Below are 22,741 nucleotides of genomic sequence, written 5' to 3'. Positions count from 1 at the left end.
GTTGAGAAAAAAGTAGCAACTTTGTTATAAAGTCCATATATTTTATACACTCGTCGTCGTAGTGTTTGTTATTTTATTATAAAAGCAGAAAAATGTTTAGAACAAAAAAGTTAGATTTAAAAGTTTGTGTGAAAAAAAATTACTTGAGCGTATTTTTATTTTTTTTTTAATTTAATTTTTTTATTTTAAATTTTTTAATTTTTTTTTTTTTTTAAATTTATTTTTAATTAAGGCAATTTTTGTAATTTTTTTTTTAAATCTTTAAAATCTCTTTAAAAAAATTTTTTAAATTATTTTTTCTTAAAGTTTTTTAATTTGTCTTACATTTATTTAAAAATTATAATTTTTTTAAAATAATTTAAATTGTAAATTTAATTAAATTTTTATTTAAATATTTTTTAAATTTTTATTAAATATTAATTATTATTAATTTTTTAAATTTAATAAAAATTTAAAATTAATTAGTTTAAATTTTTTAATTATTAAATTTATTAAAATTATTATTAAAATTTTATTTATTTATAATTTAATTTTCAATTATTTTAAATTTTAAATTTAATTTTAAGTTATTTTTAGATTTTTACTTAACTTTCAAATTTTCTAAGATTTCCTTTATTTTTCCTAATTTTTTAATTCTTCAGGATTTTTTTTTAATTTTGTAATTTTTTTTAATAATTTTTTTTTTAAAATTTTAAAATTTTTTTTTTTTGTATTTTTTAAATTTTAGTAAATTTTTCATAATTTTAGAGAAATTTAAAAAAATTTTCAACGGATAGACAAAAAATAATTTTTTTAACAAAATTTATCGAAATGCATTAGAAAAATAATTCACACGAGCGCCTGCTTGTTCTGCAGCATGAACGGAGAAGCGGAAATAGAACAACAAGGAAATTTATGCACTTGCTTAAGGAAATAAATTATGTTTAATTTTTTTGTGTGTATTGGCTTTGAGTGGCAAGGCATGGCATGTGCGTCGTCGTCGTCGCCTGATGCTGCAAGCAAATAACATTTAAAAGTTAGTTGACGCAACAAAAAAAAAAGTGAATAAATATTTAAAAGCTTTTAGGATTTAGATTACAGCTGGATTCATTAACAACAACTTTTTCTCTCTCTCCCTCGCTTCGTCATCCCCTTGATGTATGCAATCTGGACATTTCTCTCCATTATAATTATAATTAATAACACGAGGGGGAGAAAAATCCCCCTTGCTGAGTTTTCGAAAAAAAAATTATCTTTCTTTAATGAATTGACGCCTTGCAACGTAATTATCTCGCAATTTGTTGACTTTCGAAATTTCTGTATTTCCGATAAATCTAATTTTGCTGCAATTGACAGGAAATCCGATAAAAAGATGATGATGGCAAATTTTGCGTTGGGGTGACAAAGTCAATTGGGGTTTTAATTCGTTTTTCGTATGTCGCAATTTTTTTTTTGCAGGTCGTTACAAAAAATTACATCAAAATGGACCAAAATATGTAAATTTATCAGTCAATCACGTCACGTATCGCACTGATGATGATTGAAAATTTTCATGCGAAGATGTCAATCGATGGCAATTTCCATTTTGTGTGGCAGGGCAGAGAGCGATATTAGGTCATATTTTATTTAATTAACTTCGGAGAGGCAATTATTTTTTCATGAAAACTGAAAATCAATGAAAAATTGTCTTTCCATGGAGAATAAAAGGGAATGGAAGAGCTATAAATAAACAAGAGCAATTTACCTGTCGACCTAGCTGGTTATCGAAAGTTTGCACATGTTTCGAACAGCATGAAAAAAGATGAAAAATTGAAGTAAATGTTGGTTATTTCAATTTATGGAAAAGGGAAGAATGTCGTTCTGTGATAGAAAAAAAAGTATAAAAATTAAAAAAAATTGAAAAAAAATAATTTTTTATCAAAATAAATTTTTTTAATTTTTTAAAAATAATTTTTATAATTTTTCCAATTAAATGTTTTGTTTTAAAAAAATAATGGAAATTTAATTTTTAATGAAAAAAATAATTTTTAAAATTTTTCTAAGCTAAAGTTTCAAAATGTTAAAAAAAATTATTTTAAAAAATTTATTTTTGCTCTTTCTTTTTTTTAATTTTTTCCTATTTTTTTATTATATTTTTTCGTAATCAATATTTTTTTTTTTTGACAGGATTTTTTTAAAACAAGAACCATTTTTTTATTTTTTTAAAACTGCAATTTTTTTTTCAAATTTATAAAAAAATTATTTTTTTATAAAACTATATTAAAAAATAAAAATAAAAAAATATTCATTATAAAACTTTAATTTAAAAAAAAATTAAAAAAATAAAATAAAAATTAAAAAAATAAACAAAAGAGCAAAAATCGATACTTTCGTTTCCTGAACTGTCCATCTTTCAAAAACCCAAAATCCTCTTTTACCACTGTAACCCATAAATTTTTGCCTTGTTGTTACTGTCATACATTCACTTCTTTATCTGTCTATGAGACTTTATTTGTCGGTTCGCAACAACAACAAAAATTCATAGCAACAAAGTCTGCTCCTGCTGCTGAAAAAACGAATAAACGAATGAAAAGATGATGAAAAATTGCTTTTTTTTTCTATTTTACGTTCATTTTTCTCTCGTTACTTCGTTTCATTATTAGGTACCTGAAATCCACGAGCAACTTTATTCCATCATGGGTAGGCAGACAAATAGACAGACACAAGAGAGAAATCTCTCGAGTTACCGAAAAATCTTTCGAGCGACTCAAGTTACGGTTTTTGTCGTCGTCGCTCACGTTGGGTTTACGTTGAAATGATAAAGAAAAGGAATCAACGTGTAATTAATCTCGCAACAATTTTTAACTTTGCCTTTTTTTAATTATTATTGTTCCCTCTTTTCCCATTGGTAGTTGCAAACATCCTAACCCTTGTCAGTTTTACGCCAAAGAAGACGATGACGATGCTCAATGTGCACGTTTCTTTGACAACAATGAGTGTTATTATCATTATTATTGTAGGTCTTTTCACTGTCTCTCTTTCTGAAGCAAGAAAAAACAACAACGAAAGAAAATTAAAGTTCTTAATTAATGCTTATGCACAATATGAATGAAAAGGAGCGAAGAAAGCAACGAACGCAAAAAAAAAAGAGTTTGTCTTCATTTTCGCGAGTACTAAGCAGCAAATAAAAAATAACTCAACGAGAGCGAAAATTAATCTCCATTTCGCGAAAGACACAGAAAAAGTGTCCCTGTCATACATTTCATTCTTCCAAAGAGACACTTTTTATTATCATTATCTGCCTTCCATGCTACCATATTGACGTCAGTGTTCCGGAATGGCAGCGACGACGACGAAAAAAAGAACGAGAATGAAACAATCATGTCAAAGAAGCGTTTTATTGTTACTCCATTCCGTTCTCGACAGCGGCAGCGGTGATGGCGAACAATAACTCTCGGTGCGCCTTTTTTATTGCACGAAGTCACTGTGGCATGAAAAGCGGGGAATTTTGACTACGTTTTAAAGTTACTTGTTAAAAAAAATGACTTTTGAGATTGTGACATGCTCTAAATGTTCATTTAGAAATTTTTCACTTAATTTTTACGAACTTAATTTTTTTTTTGAAGTTAAAAACTTTCTTAATTTTTTTCTAAAAGAAATTTTTGATTAAGGCAAGTGCAAAACCAATATAGTAATGTTGTAAAAATGGAAAATATCTTTTTAAATATATTTTTAATGGTCATGTTATCTTTAAATGGAGCCAACGAATCTTCTATGAACAAAATTTTAATAGTAGCCAGAAAAAAAGTTAACATATGTTCTGACTCTGATCAGTAGTTTTCTCAATGGATGATATTTTCTAAACGAACGTCAACTTTCTTTGTTGCATATTTTTGTAACTTTTATTGTACCAATATGAACTAAATTTTTGGAGTCCTTTGAAGATTCCATTGAACTTTTTTAGTTTTTGAGATGTTCCATTACTCTTTTATATGCAGCGACCCATTAAAGAGACACACATTAGCGTGTTAACAGCAATAAAAATCGAAAACGGTTCGCTCAATTGACATTCTTGACAACCAAGTATTGAGACTGAGACGCATAAAATGTTTCATATGATGAATTTTAGATTTTTTTAAGTGTTTCGCTTACTAAAGGACTTTCATTTTTGCGTTCTGATTCACTCAACTCAGCAATGCGGCGGTGTTATTGCCCGAAAAATGTCAACTGACGATACAACTATTTCGTCGTTATTTTTATTGCTGATAGCTCTGTAGTAATTAGCCTTCTTGAGGCCAATTGGAACAATTTTATCGGATTCTGGAACAGTATTCGGCAACGACGTTTGCACCGTTGATTTTATCGAGTTTTTCTCGAGTTCTTATCGGCAATCGAGGGTTTTCGATAATGGATTCGATGTCGATCTCTGAATGTGCTTGTCAGAATATGTAAATTAACTTAACTTACCTAAAAAGATATTTCAATTAAAATTAAGGTTTCTGTTAAAAGTTAATAAAGTTAAAATACTTACCATAATTTTTTTTTGAAAGCTAAAATATAAAAAGTTAAAAAAAATACTAAAAGCAAAAATTTAGTTCTTCAGGTTTGTAAAACTTACCTCCTTTCGTTCCACGGAGTAATTTGCTGCGCGCATAAATAACGTTAAAATGAACAAGGCAGGATCACACGAGCAAAAAAAGGGAAGCTTTCACATAAATTTGCAATGTCATAATCAAAATTGAGTGAAAACAAGGGGCATTAAATTACATCTTCTTTTCATTTTCGTTGAATGGAAAGCCATGAATAAAATATGAAGACGACGAGAATGAAATTGTGCGCGCGCGTTTTTTTTTATTTACTTCTGAAAATCCACTTTCACATAATTATCCATCTTTTCTGACATTGGGTCATGCCTTTGACAAGGGGGGAACACATTCAATGAAGTGCGATTTAATTAAATTCTCAGGTGAATGTGACAAGTCGTCTCCTCCATCTCACAACGAGAGAGACACTTGTTAATATCCAATTTAAAGTATCTCTTTTCTTGTTTTCGGCTCATTTGATATTCATATGTGTGTGTGATTGCAATGACGACGACCTCTTGTGTGTTCAAAAGGCTTTTGATAAATAATACCTTTCTCAAAATGTGTATTTTAGCATCAAATGGGATCAAACATTATAAATACAATGATGATTGGGTTCACATACACGTGCCAAAATACACAAGATCGATTGGTTATTGAGAAAGGTATCTTCTTTTCTGACTTTGACTTGAGTGTGAGACCTCTTCGATGGCAATTTTCCCCCTTCCTTTAACAATGGCGACAAAGGTAATGACTATGATTTCCCTTCAGGCACGCACGCACACATAATCAAAATTCAAGCAATTGACCATCGTCGTCGTCGTCGTTCATTAATGCGCAGCGGCATTCGAATCACGTTCATATAATTTATCATAATTTTCCAGCTCATCAAAATACAAGCAATTTTTACGTGTAAATCGATATTGGAAAGAAAAAAAAGATTCATCGTTGTAATAAATAAGGAAAATGTGAAGAAATTTAAATAATTTTTTTTCTTACCTTTTTTTCATTACAGGAGTTACGGCATCCGTGGAAGTTCATTTCGAGACGCCCGACAGCGGATTTTTCCTGAAACACACTCCACGATCGCCGGCATCCTCATTGCAGCTGGATCCCTCACAGAAAGTCAGCATCTCAACCTCATCATCATCCGCGTCATCAAGTAGAAATCAAGAATCTATTTTAAGCTTAGATAAATTCACAGTCGTTCAAACGGCGCAACCTGTCTCGATCCGTGCCAGTTACGGACCCTTTTCGACAAAACAAACAGTTCCCGCGCGCTACATAGTGCCGGATGTCGTCACAGATGGCGCTGCTGACAGCGATCAGTCTGTATCGACAACAACGACAAATACGACAGCAGCGCTTCTCGATTTGCAACAATCGAATGTGCATTTGGATATTTCGGCGCATCTTGTGCGTCAAACAATTCCTCGCGATTCCCCAGTTTTGCGAGTTTTATTCCATGCGGGCGCAGATCCCGGCGGACATGTGCAACGCCAAAAAGTTTGCGTTTTATTGCATGTGTCGATGAGTAATAGAGCTCCGTTGAAAGGGCGTTGCATGCCCGAAGGCGAAGATGGCGTTTGTGTTGCCGAAGTTATTATTCCGTCAAATTGGTGGCCCCCAATTCCCGCCCCTGTGAACACAGTCGACGGAAAATCGCCACAAAAAACGCCTCAGCGAGTTGTGCAAGTTTCGTATAGTGTTTTTGAGCCGCCCATGAAGAACCCGGAATTGTGCGAGCCCAAAGTTCAAATTCAACCATTAACAACATTTGCTAAGGTGAGTGATAATGATGATGATGAATCAATAATAAATCATGTTCATGGATAAATTATTCATGAAAAACGGAGGAATTTATTTTACATTTTGCCCTTTTTTATTTTCGTTTCAAACCGCTTTAGGTACCTCTTGTGCAAGCCGAAACCGCATACAAGGAACTACGAGCTGATGATCTATTAACTATGTTGGTCCCGCATCATCCCTTGTATCCATTATCGAAAATTCATGTACCTGTTTTCTTACAACTCCAACCGGAACAGAATATTGCCGTTTTCATTGTGAGGTAAGTGGATTTCGTGTATTTAGAACGAGTTTACTCTTGACTGAAAATTTACAAAAAAAAAAAAAATTATTAAAAAAATGTCCTAAAAAGTATAAAATATGCTTCCAAAGGAATTTAAAACTTAATTAAAAAACATAAAATAGAGCTAATAATTTTATATTAAAAAAAATTAAAATTTATTTTAAAGAATTAGAGGAATTTCTTGAAAAATTTTCGTAAATTTGAAGATTCTTATTTATTTTTCGAAAATTTGATTGCTTCTTATTACAATTTTTAAAAATTCGAAGATTTTTATTTATTTTTCGAAAATTTGAATATTTTCTTTGACAATTTTCGAAAATTCGAAGATTTTTATTAATTTTTCGAAAATTTGAATGTTTTCTTTGAAATATTTCGAAAATGTGAAGATTCTTATTTATTTTTCAAAAATTTTAATACTTTCTTTGACAATTTTCGAAAATTTGAAGATTCATATTTATTTTTCGAAAATTTAAGTATTTTTTTTAATTTTCAAAAATTAGAAGATTTTTATTTATTTTTCGAAAATTTAAATGTTTTCTTTGACAATTTTCGAAAATTCGAAGATTCTTATTTATTTTTCGAAAATTTGAATATTTTCTTTGATAATTTTCGTAAATTCGAAGATTCTTATTTATTTTTCAAAAATTTGAATGTTTTCTTTGACAATTTTCGAAAATTCGAAGATTCTTATTTATTTTTCAAAAATTAAAATATTTTCTTTGAAAATTAAAAAAAAATTAAATAAAATCTTGAAAAAAAATTCGAAAATATAATATTTTTGCGAAATTCAAAAAATTTTCAAAGTAATAGTAAAACTCTTCAAAATCGAAGCTCAAAAAGTAAAATTCAATAAAAATCACATGCCCAAAATCGCTTATCAAATTTTCCACTCTTCACACGTAAAATAATAATTGAACAATCAAACTCACTGCCTATTAGCAAAAAACCTCCTAAATAAAAACCAATATATTCCGAAATTTGATTTCTAATGCAAAACAAATTATTGCTTGCCGCAGCGAAATACAACAAAATTCGCAAAATGAAAACTTTATAATTGAGGATTTTTGTGTGAGTGAGAGAGAGTGAACTGAACAACCCTCAGCTTCGTGTTCGAACAACATGATAATATTCGCTCATGTTACGTTGTTCTCTCTCGCAATTATTTCAACCGCTAGCCAGCATGTCAAATACCGCACCCACACCAAATGAGCATCGAATGAGCTGAAAATACAAAAAAAAAATCGCACGATAACATTTTATATAATAATTATTGCTTTATGTCTTCAATTTTCGGTTTTTCGGTAAATAAAATGATTTTTGCCTCGAAACATCGCAAATACTCGATAAAATGTAAAGATATATAATTTTGAATGGCAAAAAAAAAAATAAAATAAAATAACGAAAACGAGAAAAGATAAGAAGACTGATACTTAATTGCACACGTACAAAAAGCGGCAAAATTTCTGCAGATATAACGAAGAGATATCATTAAATTGAGGCACGGTGTGGTAATTTTAATTTTATGGATGGTAACCGTATTTTATCTATTCGATACGTTTATTTATTGTCTATTTTACGATTTTGAAATAATAATGCCGCCGCCGCCTTTGGATTGATCAATTAAAAAACGGAGGCAAATTCGAAGGTCGTTTTGTTGGTTACCGTGAGAAATGATAAGGGGAAATGGTTTATGGCGTCGGGAAAGTTTTAGAATTTTCTCTGTGGGGAATTTGTTGAAAAGTGGGATTTTAATGGAATTTAACAAAAAAAAAAAAAATTATACCTATTGAAAATTTTCACAAAATTAATTAATTGAGTCAACAAAGTTTTTTTAAAATATTTTTTGATTAAAAATTAAAAAAAAAATTTAAATTTAAATTAAAAACCACATGATTTTTACCGCATTTCGAAGAAAAAATGCGGTATTAAACTCGACTTGTCGTGTGTGTGTGTGTTCCGGTGTGCCCCAAAATTTTTGTAAGTAATTCTTAGTTATTTGAGTACCCTAAGGGTCTCTTAGGGCTCTAACTTATCATTTTTAATCATTTTATAACTCAAAACTGCCAAAAAATTAAAACTGAAAAAAATTTTTTTCTTTGACACAGTTTTGATTTGAAAACTAAATCAAGAACAAAACTGTGTCAAAAACTATGTCAAAAACTGTGTCAAAGCAATTTTTGTCAAATCTTGCTCTAAATGGATAAAAATTTGTCAGAGGGCTCTAATTTATCATTTTTAATCATTTTATAACTCAAAACTGCAAAAAAATTGAAACTGAAAAAAAAATTTTTCTTTGACACAGTTTTGATTTGAAAACTAAATCAAGAACAAAACTGTGTCAAAAACTATGTCAAAAACTGTGTCAAAGCAATTTTTGTCAAATCTTGCTCTAAATGGATAAAAATTTGTCAGAGGGCTCTAATTTATCATTTTTAACCATTTTATAACTCAAAACTGCAAAAAAATTGAAACTGAAAAAAAATTTTTTCTTTGACACAGTTTTGATTTGAAAACTAAATCAAGAACAAAACTGTGTCAAAAACTATGTCAAAAACTGTGTCAAAGCAATTTTTGTCAAATCTTGCTCTAAATGGATAAAAATTTGTCAGAGGGCTCTAATTTATCATTTTTAATCATTTTATAACTCAAAACTGGAAAAAAATTAAAACTGAAAAAAATGTTTTTCTTTGACATGGTTTTGTTTTGAAAGTGTCTGAAAATTGCAAAAGGGTCATGAGGAGTACGAAAATGTGACTTGAGGAGTACGAAATTGTGAAATGAGGAGTACAAAAAAGCGTAAATATATAACATCGAAATGCGCTATAGTATGTCGTTCTTTAGACGACTACTTTCTCTATTTTTTTTATTATATTAAAAATATGCTTTAAATCATTTTTTTTTTTTTTTTTTTAATATTCATTAATATAAATATTATTAATTTTAATTACATTATTCATTTAATTTAAAAAATCAAATTAAAATCAAATAAAATAAATTTTTAAATATTTTTTATTACTATTAATTTTTTAATTTATTTTTTAAATAATTTTATTATAAAATTAAAATAAATAATTTAAATGCAAAATTAAATTTATTTAATTTAAAATAAAAAATTAATTTAAATAAAAAAATAATTTATACATTTTTAATTTAATTTAATTAATTTAATTTAAATTTTCTAAAATTATTTTTATTATTTTGATCAAAAAAAATTACTTTAAAAAAATAATTAATGGAAATAGTACTAAACGAAAAATAAACAAATTTTTGTTAAAATTAATTAAAGCTTGAAAACAATCAAAAACAGAAATTTAACTCACAATCCTATAAATTAAAATTAAGACGCCTTTTTTCGACGTATGTTTATTTTCATGCTTCGGTATTATCTCCTTATATAATTAAATGCTTGAAAGATACGCAGACAAATTCCAAGAAAAATTCACGTTTTACTCGAGAGAACACAAAAATGGATTTTTGTCATTTTTCCAAAGAAAAGCGAATTGAATTCTTTGGAATTATTTTTTCAAGTGTTAAGTCATCAAATTTCCAATTTCCACGCAATTTCACAAAAAATTTCAATTAAAAGCGAACGCCTGGTATTTTTCTCAACATCTCGTCTTCATGGAGACTCGAAACAAAGAATTGATCAAAATAATTACGTGGTATGAGTTGCATCAATCTTTGTCGTTCTGCGATAAAAGCCAACAAAAAGCGAGACAAAAACATTGTTTTTCCGCTGGATAGTCAAGTCGCAAGCAATAGAAAGAAAATTGCAGAGTAAACAATAAACAGAACAAACTTTCGAACAATTGAACTTGAGATGATGAATGACAATAACCATGACAATATCCTTGAACGATGGCTGGAAAAATGAGCGGAAACTCAATAAAAATAAAAATTAACGCCGAGATACCACACACAGGTTGCTTGTTTCTGCTTTGCCTCAAAAGGAAAAAGTACGAAGAGTAAAAATCTAATTACATTTTGAACAGGTAATTAGATAATTTACACTTTTCTGCCTCTTCCTCTCTCTCTCTCGTATTTTTATTACATTTTTTTACGCTTTCTACTTTAACAAACAATAACCAGATCCCCTTCAGTTTTCTCGTACAACAAAAAATAATGGACAATAGAACACAGAAAACTGTAAAAATGAAGAAGGAAAATTTTTTCCGAGAAAATGAATTAGTGAAATTAAGATGAATTTAACTACTTCTCGTGTTTTCTTCATTTTTTCCCTACTTTTTAGACATTTTCTGATGATGTTGTTTGCTTAATCCGAATTAAGCGTCACTCATATTTTTTTCTGATCCTTAATTGACAATCTTCGTATTTTCCGCCATTGTTTCTGTTTTAATCTGTTCTCCGCTGCCATAGACGTAACAAAAATCCAATATAATAATCCGGATTCTCTCATTCAGTTTTTATGCCAATATTAGCAATTTGTATCAATTTTAATGTGTTTGAGTAAAAGTTTTTCATTATTTGTTTTTTTTCCTCTCTGTTCTGAAGTCTCTCTCTCTGTTGGTAACAACTTTCGATGTGGGTTTGCTAAAAGGAAAAACTTCATCTCGAGAAAAAGAGGGTGAAAATTAGTTGTCGTGATGAAAAGGAACGAATTAGTTTGAAGTGTTTTGAATTGTGGAGACGGATGGTAGTTAATGAAGAATTTAATTGAAATTTTTTTTCATGAGTTTTCCAAATTTAATTAAATTTTTCTCAATTTTTTTTAAATTTGTTTAGAAATGGAAGAACCTTCAAGTTTCTTTTTTTAAAGATTTATTTTTATTTTCCATAAATTTTAGTTTTTAAAATTTTCCATAATTTTTTTAAAATTTTCTTAGTAGTTTTTTAAAAATTATTTTAATTAATTATTTAATTAAAAAATTTTCATATTTTTAATTAATTAATTTTTATTTTTAATTAATTCAAAAATTTAATTATTATTTTATTTTTTCTTCGAAATTCATCATTAACTAAATTAAAATCAATAATTTTTTATTATTTTAAAATTTTTAATTAATTAAATTTTTTTAAAAAATTAATTATTAATTTAATTTTTTTTAAATATTTTTTTTATTTAATTTGTTTTAATAAAATTTTATTTTTTTTTAAATTTTTTTTTAAAATTAATTTTTTTTAATTTCTTATATTTCCAAGAATTTTCCTGATTTTAAATATTTTTTTTTAATAATTAATAATTATTAATATTTTTTTTCTAATTATTTTAATTTAAATTAAATAAATTTTTTAAATAAATAATTTTTTAATTATTATTTAAATAATTATTTTTAAAAATTAAATAATTTTTAAATTTTAAAGTTTTTAATTTTTTTAATATTTTTTTTATTTTAAATTTTCCCCAAATTTTTCTTAAAATTTATTATTTTTAAATTTTATTTTTTTTTTAATTTTTTGTGAGGAACCGAAATTTATTTTTAATTGATTTTTCTTTATTTTTATATTTTCTAAAAATTTTAATAATTAAAAATAATAAATATTTATTAAAAATTAAGTAATTTATGAAATAGCTTAAAATTTTTTAAATTTTCATGAGTTTTTCCGAATTTCTTTTTTTAATAATTTTTTTAAAATTTTTTTCTTATACAGACGTCATCTTATCGCAAAAAATTATTTTTTTTTCTCAAAACGCCCAAAAAAAGTTTGATTTCAATCTATGTTTTTGGCTTGCTTCGCATGACACTAATAAAAGCTTGTTTGTGTGCGAAAAGTACGAAAAATGCCGAAGAGAAATTCTGTTGATGACTTTCTAATATCTTTTGTTGCAGAAACACAAGCCTTGGATAATATTAAAGGATATTGTTTTTTTTTAATCCGATTAGAAAGTTATTAAAATTAATGTCATTAGTGATGTTATTTAACATCGAAGGGCACGAAAGTGAGAGTCAATATGAGAAAAAAAAAGTTTTTAATTGGCAACGTGCTTAAAAAGTGAATTTTGAGCCAATTTTTGACCTAATTCTAAAATGTCGATGTTTCAAATGGCTTTTGATAAAAAGTCATGTTTCGAGTTGTATCTAATTCCCAAACGGACCCAATTTTTCAACAACAACACGATTCAAGAGAGACACAAAAGTTCTCGAGTTTAAAATAAATGAACAATGACAGGAAATTTTAAAGGAAAGTTTTAATGATCATTTGCTTTTCATGCTTGTTAGTGGCTTTTTTGTTGCTATTCCGGGCAAAAGCAGACCAACTTTTGACAATGTATATTTTGTGTGTTCGTGGATGTCGTCGAAAAACGTGCAAGAGTGGAAAATTAAGTGATATATGCAACAAAGTACTACTGCTGCTAAAAAAAAAACGAACAAAGGCAGCCAGGTCTTAATTACAGTAATTTTCTGCTCACTTGAGAGCTCTAATTAATTACTAAAAATCACAGCGATGATGATGAAAGGTCTCCCTTTCTCTCCTATTTTTTTATAATTTTTTTCCTCTTTTTTCATAGAGAAGAAAAATCTAACTTGTTGCTCATTTTTTTTTATTTCAGAGCTCGCGTGAAAGCTGGCATGCGGATTTTGGGAGCGACAGCCTCATCTGACGAATGGAATATTTCAATCGAGAAGGAAAATCCAAAACATACGGTAGCACGTGTAACAGCTTTCCGGAAGGACCGTGACCCAGATAGCGTGCCGAGAGACATTGAAGAGACACAGACAAACAAGTAAGTAGAGAAAATGACAAATCAATTAACGTTGCGCAATAATGCATGAAAATATGAGAGTGAAAGAGAGAAAAAAAGAGTAAAGCAAAGTTCAAACATTGAAAATTCAATTGAAAAGCTCTTTTCGTCTTTTAACTTATCATTTCTATAAGTCCCTGTGGGTATAAAAGGAATTAATTTTAACATTTTTTGAATTAAATAGTTTTTAAATTTTTAAAATGTGCATTGGGGTTGAAATTTGGAATATGTATTGGGGCAATTTTAATAGCTTTACAAATGGCTAAATATTAAATAAAATAAATCAGGTTAAATTAAACAGGTTTTAAATCATAAAATAAATATTTAAACTCCTAAATGTGTATTGGGGCAAAAACTTTAAAATATGCATTGGGACTAAATTTCATAAATTTGTGTTTTCTCCATTACGAGTCCCAATGAAAATTTCGATTTTTTTCAAAGCAATATTTTTCCTATACAAATTATAAAATTTTTTTCCCAATACACATTTTAATTTTTTTCAATGTTTATTTAAAAAATTTGTGCCCAATACATATTTTAAATTTCCTACTTTTTACGAAATTTAAAAATTTTTCTCCAAAGCCAATTTTGAAATTTTAACCTATTGCACATTTTATTATTTTTTTACTCAAAGTACATTTTAAATTATCATCTGAGCAAAAATTTCAAATATTTTGCCCTTCAAACATTTTGAAATTTTATCCCAATGCACATTTAGAAAATTCTTAATTTGGAAAATTTATCCCAATGCACATATTTTTTTTCAAAAGGTAAAATTTAAAAATTTTTATCCGAATGCCTTATTTTAAATCTATTCCCAATGCAAATTTTAATTATTTTGCCCAATGCATATTTTTTGAATTTTTCTAATTAAATTAATAATTAATTATTTATTTATTTTTTATTTTAATTAATTGTTAATAATTTGAATTAAAAATTAATTTTAAATTTTTAAATTTAAATTATTAATTAAATTTTAAAAATTATTAATTAATTAAATTTTAATTATTTAATTAATTAATTATTATTTTAAAATTTTTAAAAAAAAAAAATATTTAAATTAAATTAATTAATTTAAATCAATTTTAATTTAAAAAAAATAAAAATTAATCTCTTTAGTCTCAAATTAATTCCTTTTCAATTCATCGAGTTATTTATTTTTATTATTCCATCACATCATGCCCAGCCTTGTCTTGCCTTGCTGCAACGATGATGACTTGACTAACTATTTTTTGTATTTTTTTTCTATTCTATCGTCGAAAGAGTTGTGCATCATTATTATTGACTTCCTTTTATTATTATTGCATGATGATGTTATAAATATAGTCTATGTAGGAAGCAAACGGCACATGGCACACAAAGTCTTTACTAACTATTTTTCCATTTAAATTGCTGGTTTTTCATCCATGTTGTTGATGATGTGCATGGAAAATGGGTAGATAAAAGACTAAAAAATCAATAGATTGCAAAGTGAACCATGTAAAAGTTGTTTTGAAAGGAAGGAAAGGCATCTATGCGGTAATAATGGTGCACTATTCGCTCGCTTTGTGTGCACGTGACTGCGTTGTGTATCGAGAGAAAATAGTAGAAAAAAAAGGAAAATTTAATAACATGAGTGCATTGCCGCGTTACTCTTTTAAAATAGATCATGAAAGGTTCGAAGTCAATCACTTCCATTCAAGTCATTATAGAAATTAAAATTGAAAAGTTTTACGTGAGAAAATTCTTTGAGCGTATTTATTTTAGATTTTAATAAAAAAATTAAAAAAAAAATAAATAAATATAAAAAAATTAAATTAAAAAATAATTTTTAATTAAAAATAATTTTTTATTCAAGTTAATTCTTCTCTAAATTTTTATTTATTTTTTTTTCAAATAAAATATTAATAAATTTGTTTAAAATTTTTTTTTTAAATTAATTATTTTAAATAAAAAATTTCAAAAAATTAAAAAAAATGAATTTTTAAAAATTTAATTTCATTAAAATTTAAATTAAAAAAATAAATTGACTGAAAATAAAGAAATATTATTTTATAAAAATATTTTTTTAATAAATTAATAAACTTAATAATTTTAATAATAAATTTATATAAATTAATTAAATAATTTAATTTAAATAATTAACTTTAATAATTTTTTTATAAAAAAAAAAAAAATAATTTATTTTTAATTAAAAATCGAGAATTCAAGAACTCAAAAAATTTTATCTATTTAAAATTATTTTAAAATTTTTTATATTCGAATTTAAATAAAAAAAAATTAAATTTACTGAAAATAAAAAAAAATTCTATTATAAAAATATTTTTTCTACAAAAAAGCCATCAAAAAGTTATTTTTTTTCCATCAAGGACACTTAAAAAAATTGTTTCAACCCTACAAAAAAATGAATCTAATCCGAAAGACGTCAACATCATGCAAAAAAAATCCAGAGCCTCAAGTGTTTTCAAAATTAAAAAGGAAATTTCACTTAAATTTTATATTTTCTCATCATTATTCCGCTCGAGGCACTTCTTTTGTTTTGTTTTCCCAAACACTAATCTCATATTTTTCTTTTTCCCTCCCTCTTCATTCACTCACGTTTTTTCTTTCTTTTCTTCTTTTTATAGGATCATTGAAGTATTTTCATGGTTGATTGAGGTAGCCAATGACACGAAAGAGCATTTCGATAGTGGGCGCATTGTGTGGTCAGTTAGTTATGTACATGACGGGCCAAAATTGAAGGAAAATCCAGAAATAGGCGAGAAACGAGAACATGAAGAGCCACGCAAGAAACTCATTGCGAAGGTTGACATTCAGAAGGATGATATTCAAGCTGTTTTGCCCATTTCGAAGGTGAGTTTATTTTAATTTTAAATTTTTTTTTGCTAAAATTTAAAAAAAATAAAAATAATTAATAAAAATTATAAATAAAAAATAAAAATATTAAAAAAAATTATTAAAAAATTATATTGAAAAGTTTCGCAAAAAAACAATTTAAAGGAATTTTTTAATTAAATTTAGAAAAAATTTAATTAATTTTAATATGAAAAATATTTAAAAAAATAAATAAAAAATTCCAAATAATTAAAAAAAAAATTAAAATAATAATTTAAAAAAAATATTTAAATATTATTAAAAAAAATAAAAAAATAAAATTTAATAAATTATATTCTATTTAACAAAAAATAAAAAAATAAAATAAATAAGAAAAAAAAAATTATTTAAAAAAAAAAAAAATTATTAAAAAATTTAAAAAAATTCTAAAAATAGCAAAAAAATATAATTAAAAAATAATTAAATTATCATTTTTTTATTTATTTCAAAAAATAATTTTTTTAATTAGTTATATATTTTTTTTAAATAAAAAATTATAAAAAAAATAGAAATGCAATATAAAAATTGTAAAAAATAAAAAAATAATTAATTTAGAAGAAAAAAATTAATTAAATAATATTCAAAAAAATTTTCTTTAGTAATTATTAAAAAATTATAAATTAAATTCTATTGTAAAAAAAATAAAAAAAAACTTAAAAAATATTCCAAAATTGCTTAATTTCTTATTAAAACATTTATTTTTTTCAGAATTGGGAACTAATGAACACCGCAGTCCTCACAGGACGTCAAGTTTCGCAAGCAATGAAAGTCTTCATTGTCTCCCAAGCCGGCAAAATCGCTGACGTAACCTTACAAAGTAGCTGCTATGCCGACGACGAAAGTGTCGTAAAGGTAAGTGAACCATCATCCATCAGTCAAACCAATTCAATAAAAAGTCACAAAAGGAAAAAAAAGAACAAAGGGAAACCACACATTCGATCCGCTCACTCCCCAAACGGGAGTTTTAATTTTGAAATTAAATTTTCTCTCTCTCTTCAATAATGTTGTGTGTGCATTAAAACTGCAACCATAGAGATGTCAACCGTGTGCAACACAACAATAGAATTTATTTTAGCAAGTCCTTTGTCAAAGCGCCGTGCACGCCAAAAACGCGTAGGCTGCATATAAATGATGTGGTCTATTAATTGGCTTTCGGTCTTAATTGTGTTACGCCATATCATTATTATTATTGTTGTTGTTACTGTGTCGACTCTGTGTTTAAAATATAAATTTTCGCAAAATAATAAAAACATTTTTGCACCGAACGGAGCGAGCAGCAGCGACTAACTAATCCAATAAGTGGAAAATTTCGCAATTTGTGCATCAACGACGACGATTCGAGCGTCATTATTATAAAATCAGAGCTGGATTAGTTCAATTTGCCTCCCTCCCGTTATTTTATGGAGACGCCTGGTTTTTTTTCAGGAAAAATAAGAAAATAAAATTCAAACAAGTGACATGACATATGAGAGTTTGGCCTTTCTTCCCTTTTTCTTTTATTTTTATTTCTTCATCTCAATTTTTATCTTGATTTTATCTCTTTTTTTTGTTCTTTCAAATAATTCGATAAAAAGAAACAAAGAATGAAAAAAGAAAAAAAACTTTCCAACAACATAATTTACACAAAAAATATGGAAATGAGAAAAGTTTTTGCAGCTCGTCTTGATTCTTCAAAAATAGAAAAAAAAAAAAAAATTGCAAAAAAAAGAGTAGCAAGTACATTGATTATATTTACCGGCTATCCATGTGAAACATGGCAAGGAAGCTGTGGAGGAGTTTTTTTGTTCAGAAGTGTGTGAGACGAGTGGAAAAGTTTGGTTAACATAGCAATCGGTAAATATATAATAATAATAATAAAAGAAAAAAAATCACAGAAAGTTTTTTTTTTCGAGAGATGTGAAGTGACGAAAGCGTATTTTGTTCAATTAAAAAAAAAATATTTAAAAAAAATTTTTAAGAATATTTAAAAAAAAATTATTAAAAAAATATTTTAAATTAAAATTAATTAGAAAAAAATTATCAAAAAAAAATTAGAATTTTTAAGAAATTTTAAATGACAAATTAATTAAATTAAAAAAATAAAAAAAATTAAAAAAATAATATAAAAAAAAAATAAAATTTAAGCAAATTAAAATTATTTTTAAATTTTTTTTTTTAACTTTTTAATTTTAATTTTTATGATTGAATAAATATAATTTTTAATGAATTTTTTTTATTTAAAAAAATATTTGAAATAAAATAATATTAATACTACCTAACGTTTAAAATATTGTTTTAAAACTAAATTAAAATTTAAAATTTATTAAAAAAATATTTTTGAATTGTTCAAAAATTTTTTAAAAAATATTTTAATGAAAATTACATACCTAAATATTAAGATAAAAAATTAAAAAAAAATAAAAATTAATAAAAAAAATTCCATCATTTAATTAACTTTATTTTCAAAAATTTTTAAATTTTGTAAATATTTAAAAAATTTTTGAAAATATAATTTTTTTTACTTAAAAAATTAAAGTTTTTATAATTTTTGAAAAAAATGAATTTTTAAAATTAAAAAAAAGTAAATAGTTGAAAAAACAATAAAAAAAAAATTTAAACTAATTTAAATTAAAAAAAAAATTTCTTATAAAAATCAAATCAATTCCTGATAATTTTGAACTAATTTAATATTTTAAAATTAATAATATTTTAAATTCATTTTAAAACGTCGATAAAAAATTTTATTTTTTTATTTATTTTATTTTTTTTTTTTTTTTTTTTTTTTTTTTTTTTTTTTTTTTGACTCAGACAGATTAAAATTCCCTATTTTCGTCGTAAATGCTTTTAAAAAAGGGAACGTACGGATTTTTTTCTGATAATATGTTGGAAAAGTTTTCATAGTACGTGAATTTTTTTCTTCCTTTTTTTCCCGTTCTTTCCCACAATTTTTTCCGTCTTCATAATTTCATTTTTTATTTTATTTATATTTAAAGCGGTTTGTCTAGCGGAGAAAAAAAAAGTTACAGCGCAAAAAAAAAATTATAATAAAATCTAGAAATAATTTTATAGTCTCGTATCCTTTTGTTTCGCTTTTTTTCTTGCTTTTTTATCCATCAAGAGAAATCGCACATTCGCTAGTTAGCCAAGATATTTGCGAGAATGTAAAATATTTGATGTCATGCCAGAGCAAAAGAGAGAAGAAGAGAGACGAAAAAGTTTGTCGTTTTTCCATTAAACACAAATGCGGGCAATGTCACGAGAGAGGCGGACTCTAAACAAAATAATGACAAGATTGTGGCTTTTTTTCGTTCCATATCTTATAATCCGTGTTACACTGAGCCGAGAAGTTCGTGCAACGATGCGATAGCCGCAACAGCTAACAACAGTTGTCGTTGCATGACACACTAAATATTTTTCGGAGCGAAGACAAAATGAGGGCAAAGTTGCGGTGCGATGGAAATGATGGAAACGACGACGACGATGAGTTTATAGCAGATGTTGCTACTTAGTTGCACCAGTTGTCTATAAATTTTAAAAGTTGCGCGATTTATCAAGTTAAACACCGACGACGGAGACGACAGTGACAGCATTATTTTTAGACGAAAATTGCAGGTCAAAAATGGGCTTTAAAGCAACGAAAATGAGACAGGCACTCGCTAAATAAAGTGTTGGTGCAAATAAATTGGTATCGTGTGTGTCGTTATGCTTTAGACGAGTGCATGTGATGTTCCCTGTGAAATGAAAAATGATTAATTTTCATATTTTTATTTTTTAAAATTTTTTTTAAACGAGCAAACCTTCGAATTTTCAAAATTTCAATATTTTTATAAAAATTTTCACAATTTAAAAAAAAAATATTAATTTTTAAAATTAATTTAATTTAATATTTTAATACAAAATTTATTATTTAAAATAATATTCTTATATTTATAAAAAATATTTTAATTTTATTTTTTTTTATTTTTAAAAAATTTTTTTTTAATTAAAAAAATAAAATTATAGGTCACAAAATTAATCATAAATAATTCATAATTAAAAAATTAATAATTAATTAATTTTTATTTTTAATTAAGTATTTATTTTATTCTAATATAATATATAAATTAAATTTTTAATTTAATTATTTATTTTTATTTTATTTATTTTTATTAATTAAAAATAATTAAAAAAATAAAAATTTTTGTTAAAAATTTTAAAATTTGTAAAATTATCAAACTTTTGATAAAATAAAAATATTTTTGAAAAAAAATCAATTTAAATAAAAATTTAAAAGAATTTTTTTTTTTAATTAAACAATAAAAGATTTTATTTTTCAAAATTTTAAGAAAATTATATAAAATTTAATTCAACTCCAAAAATGAAAGTTTTCCTCATTTTCAATTCACAAGGTCGTTCGTTGACATAGCATCGAGCTCAAAATTAAGTACATAATTTTCTCAAATACCCAAAACTGAAAACGAGGCAAAATTGAAAATAAAGTGATACAAAATTATGACGACGACGACGACGAGACGATCACGTAACGAAACACACTCTCGACGAGATTTAATTGTTAACCGAGACAATTCAATTATATTTCGTCTTTTTACCTGAAAGCCCCTTTTTACTTGCTTTTCGTGTCGTTGTCATCGAGAAATGATATCATAACACAGCAAGCATAAGCATAACAATGTTCCGTAACAACAACTCAGATACAGACACAATGAAGGCATTAATAAAGCAAGATAATGCTAAAAATTTAATAAACTTGATCAAATTTTGATTGAATGAGAATATTTTACCGTAAAATGCCTAACTAGACCTTTCATTGTAGCGAACGTTGTTCTTTGATGCGACAAAAAGACGAAAAGAGACAACGATGACGATGATGAAGTTGAATGTTGATGATGATGATACTCCAGTGTGTCGTCTCCAAATTAGAAGCATCATGTTAAATTTATATTTATTTATTTTGCGGAGGTATTTCCAAGAAAAGGATTTTAAGATGATTCTTGAGTTTTTTTGATAAAATAAAAAAAAATGTCAGTCCGTTATTTTTTAAGAATGTTTGGGCTCAAAAAATTATTTTTTAATAATTTAAAATAATTTCAATTTTAATTTCATTTTTATTTAATTTATTTTTTTATTTTTATTAAAATTTATTAAAATAAATTTTTTGTTGAAAAAAAAAAAATAATTAATTATTAAAAAATTTATTAAATATTTTTTCTTGAATAAAAAAATTAAATTTAAATTATTAAAAAATATTTTAAAAAATTAATATTTTTTTAAAAAAAAAATTACAATAAAAATTTTTTCAAAATTTTTTTAAAAATATTTTTAATTTTTTAAATTTTTTTTTTTGATCAATATTTTGTCAAAAAAAATTTTTTTTTCAAATTATTTTTAAAAAATTATTTTTTTTAATTTTTCATGAAAATTTGTAAATATCTTTTAAATTTTTTAATTTAAATAAAAATACGCTCATATCAACATCCAAAACTTTAATCCTGCCAAAAGTACTTGAAATATGATACTGTCTCTTCAAACTAAAAGACATAATTAAAGAGCAGTCACGAAATAATTAAAGACCTGGGACTTGTCGTTGTCGAATTACCTCGCATCAAGTAAAGGTAGAAATCACGTCTTAATTGATTTATTTAATGAAAAGGGGATTCTCCAAATCAAACTGGACAATTTAACGATTAGCTGACACCAAGTTGTCATCACTCATGAAATTTTGAAAAAAAAAAAATAAAACATAAAACAAGAGAGAAACTGAGAGAACGACAAATTAATTAGACACACAATTAAGCTAATTATCGGTTAAAATTGCCAAGAAGAAGTACTCGAAACGATCTATTGTTTTTTTTTATTTCTCTCTTTTTTTCTGCGGGGATATTGACACATGCGAATGATAGTGGCGAAGGAAAGGAAACGGAAAAAAATCTAAATTGAAATAAAAGAGTAGTAAGAAATTCAACAAATTAAGATTCATTAAGATTTAATTAAGTCTGATGTGCTTTGAATTCAATTTGTTTCTTTCTTCTTTTGTTTGTTCAATCTCCGAGTGAAATTTTTTATTTTTTAAAGAAAAAAGTTTGAATGATGCGTTGACGACGACCACGCTTAATGACTTCTAAAGAACGTGAATGAATAAATCAAGCTCGAAAAAACGTGCAAATTGTTGTGCGAATTTAACAGAACGACAATATTTGACTATTAGCGTCGTCGTCGTCGTTGTCGTTGTAACAAAAAACATAGCGGCACAAATAATCATCTTTTACAACGCGCAACGACAAACAACGATGAAAATGAGAAAATTAAAATTTCAACAGTAGAACACAGTATTTTGAGTCAGTTGTCGCATTAATGAATGTTTGTGTGCTGCTGCTTCGACGATAGAGCAGGCACCAAAGTAGCTGGAATCGAGCAAATGGCAGAGAGAATGGAAATTATTTTGTGCACAAATTTGTTAGACACAAACGGGGGAGGTTTATGTAGTTTTGATGAGATAATGGCGTAGCTCATTTAGTGTACAAGTCATGGGAGAATAGAGATGTTTTTTTAAAGTGAATTATTTTATGTGTGTGAGTG

The 22,741-nt window shown here is 25.8% G+C and overlaps 1 protein-coding gene across 1 annotated transcript in view; it reads left to right on the top strand.

Moving 5' to 3' along the window:
• The window catches only part of LOC134835956 (transmembrane protein 132E), a 110,726-nt gene that overhangs the window by 77,865 nt on the left and 10,120 nt on the right, over positions 1–22,741 (top strand). The window contains exons 2-6 of the mRNA XM_063851011.1: positions 5,557–6,326; positions 6,449–6,609; positions 13,142–13,315; positions 15,940–16,165; positions 16,895–17,038. Of these exons, the coding sequence (XP_063707081.1) occupies positions 5,557–6,326; positions 6,449–6,609; positions 13,142–13,315; positions 15,940–16,165; positions 16,895–17,038 (1,475 nt within the window). The remainder of the gene's footprint in view (positions 1–5,556; positions 6,327–6,448; positions 6,610–13,141; positions 13,316–15,939; positions 16,166–16,894; positions 17,039–22,741) is intronic.

The sequence above is a fragment of the Culicoides brevitarsis genome, chromosome 3, assembly GCF_036172545.1.
Source record: "Culicoides brevitarsis isolate CSIRO-B50_1 chromosome 3, AGI_CSIRO_Cbre_v1, whole genome shotgun sequence".
NCBI lineage: Eukaryota > Metazoa > Arthropoda > Insecta > Diptera > Ceratopogonidae > Culicoides > Culicoides brevitarsis.
Note: the sequence above shows the minus strand (reverse complement) of the source record. Positions and strands in the feature narration are given on the sequence as shown.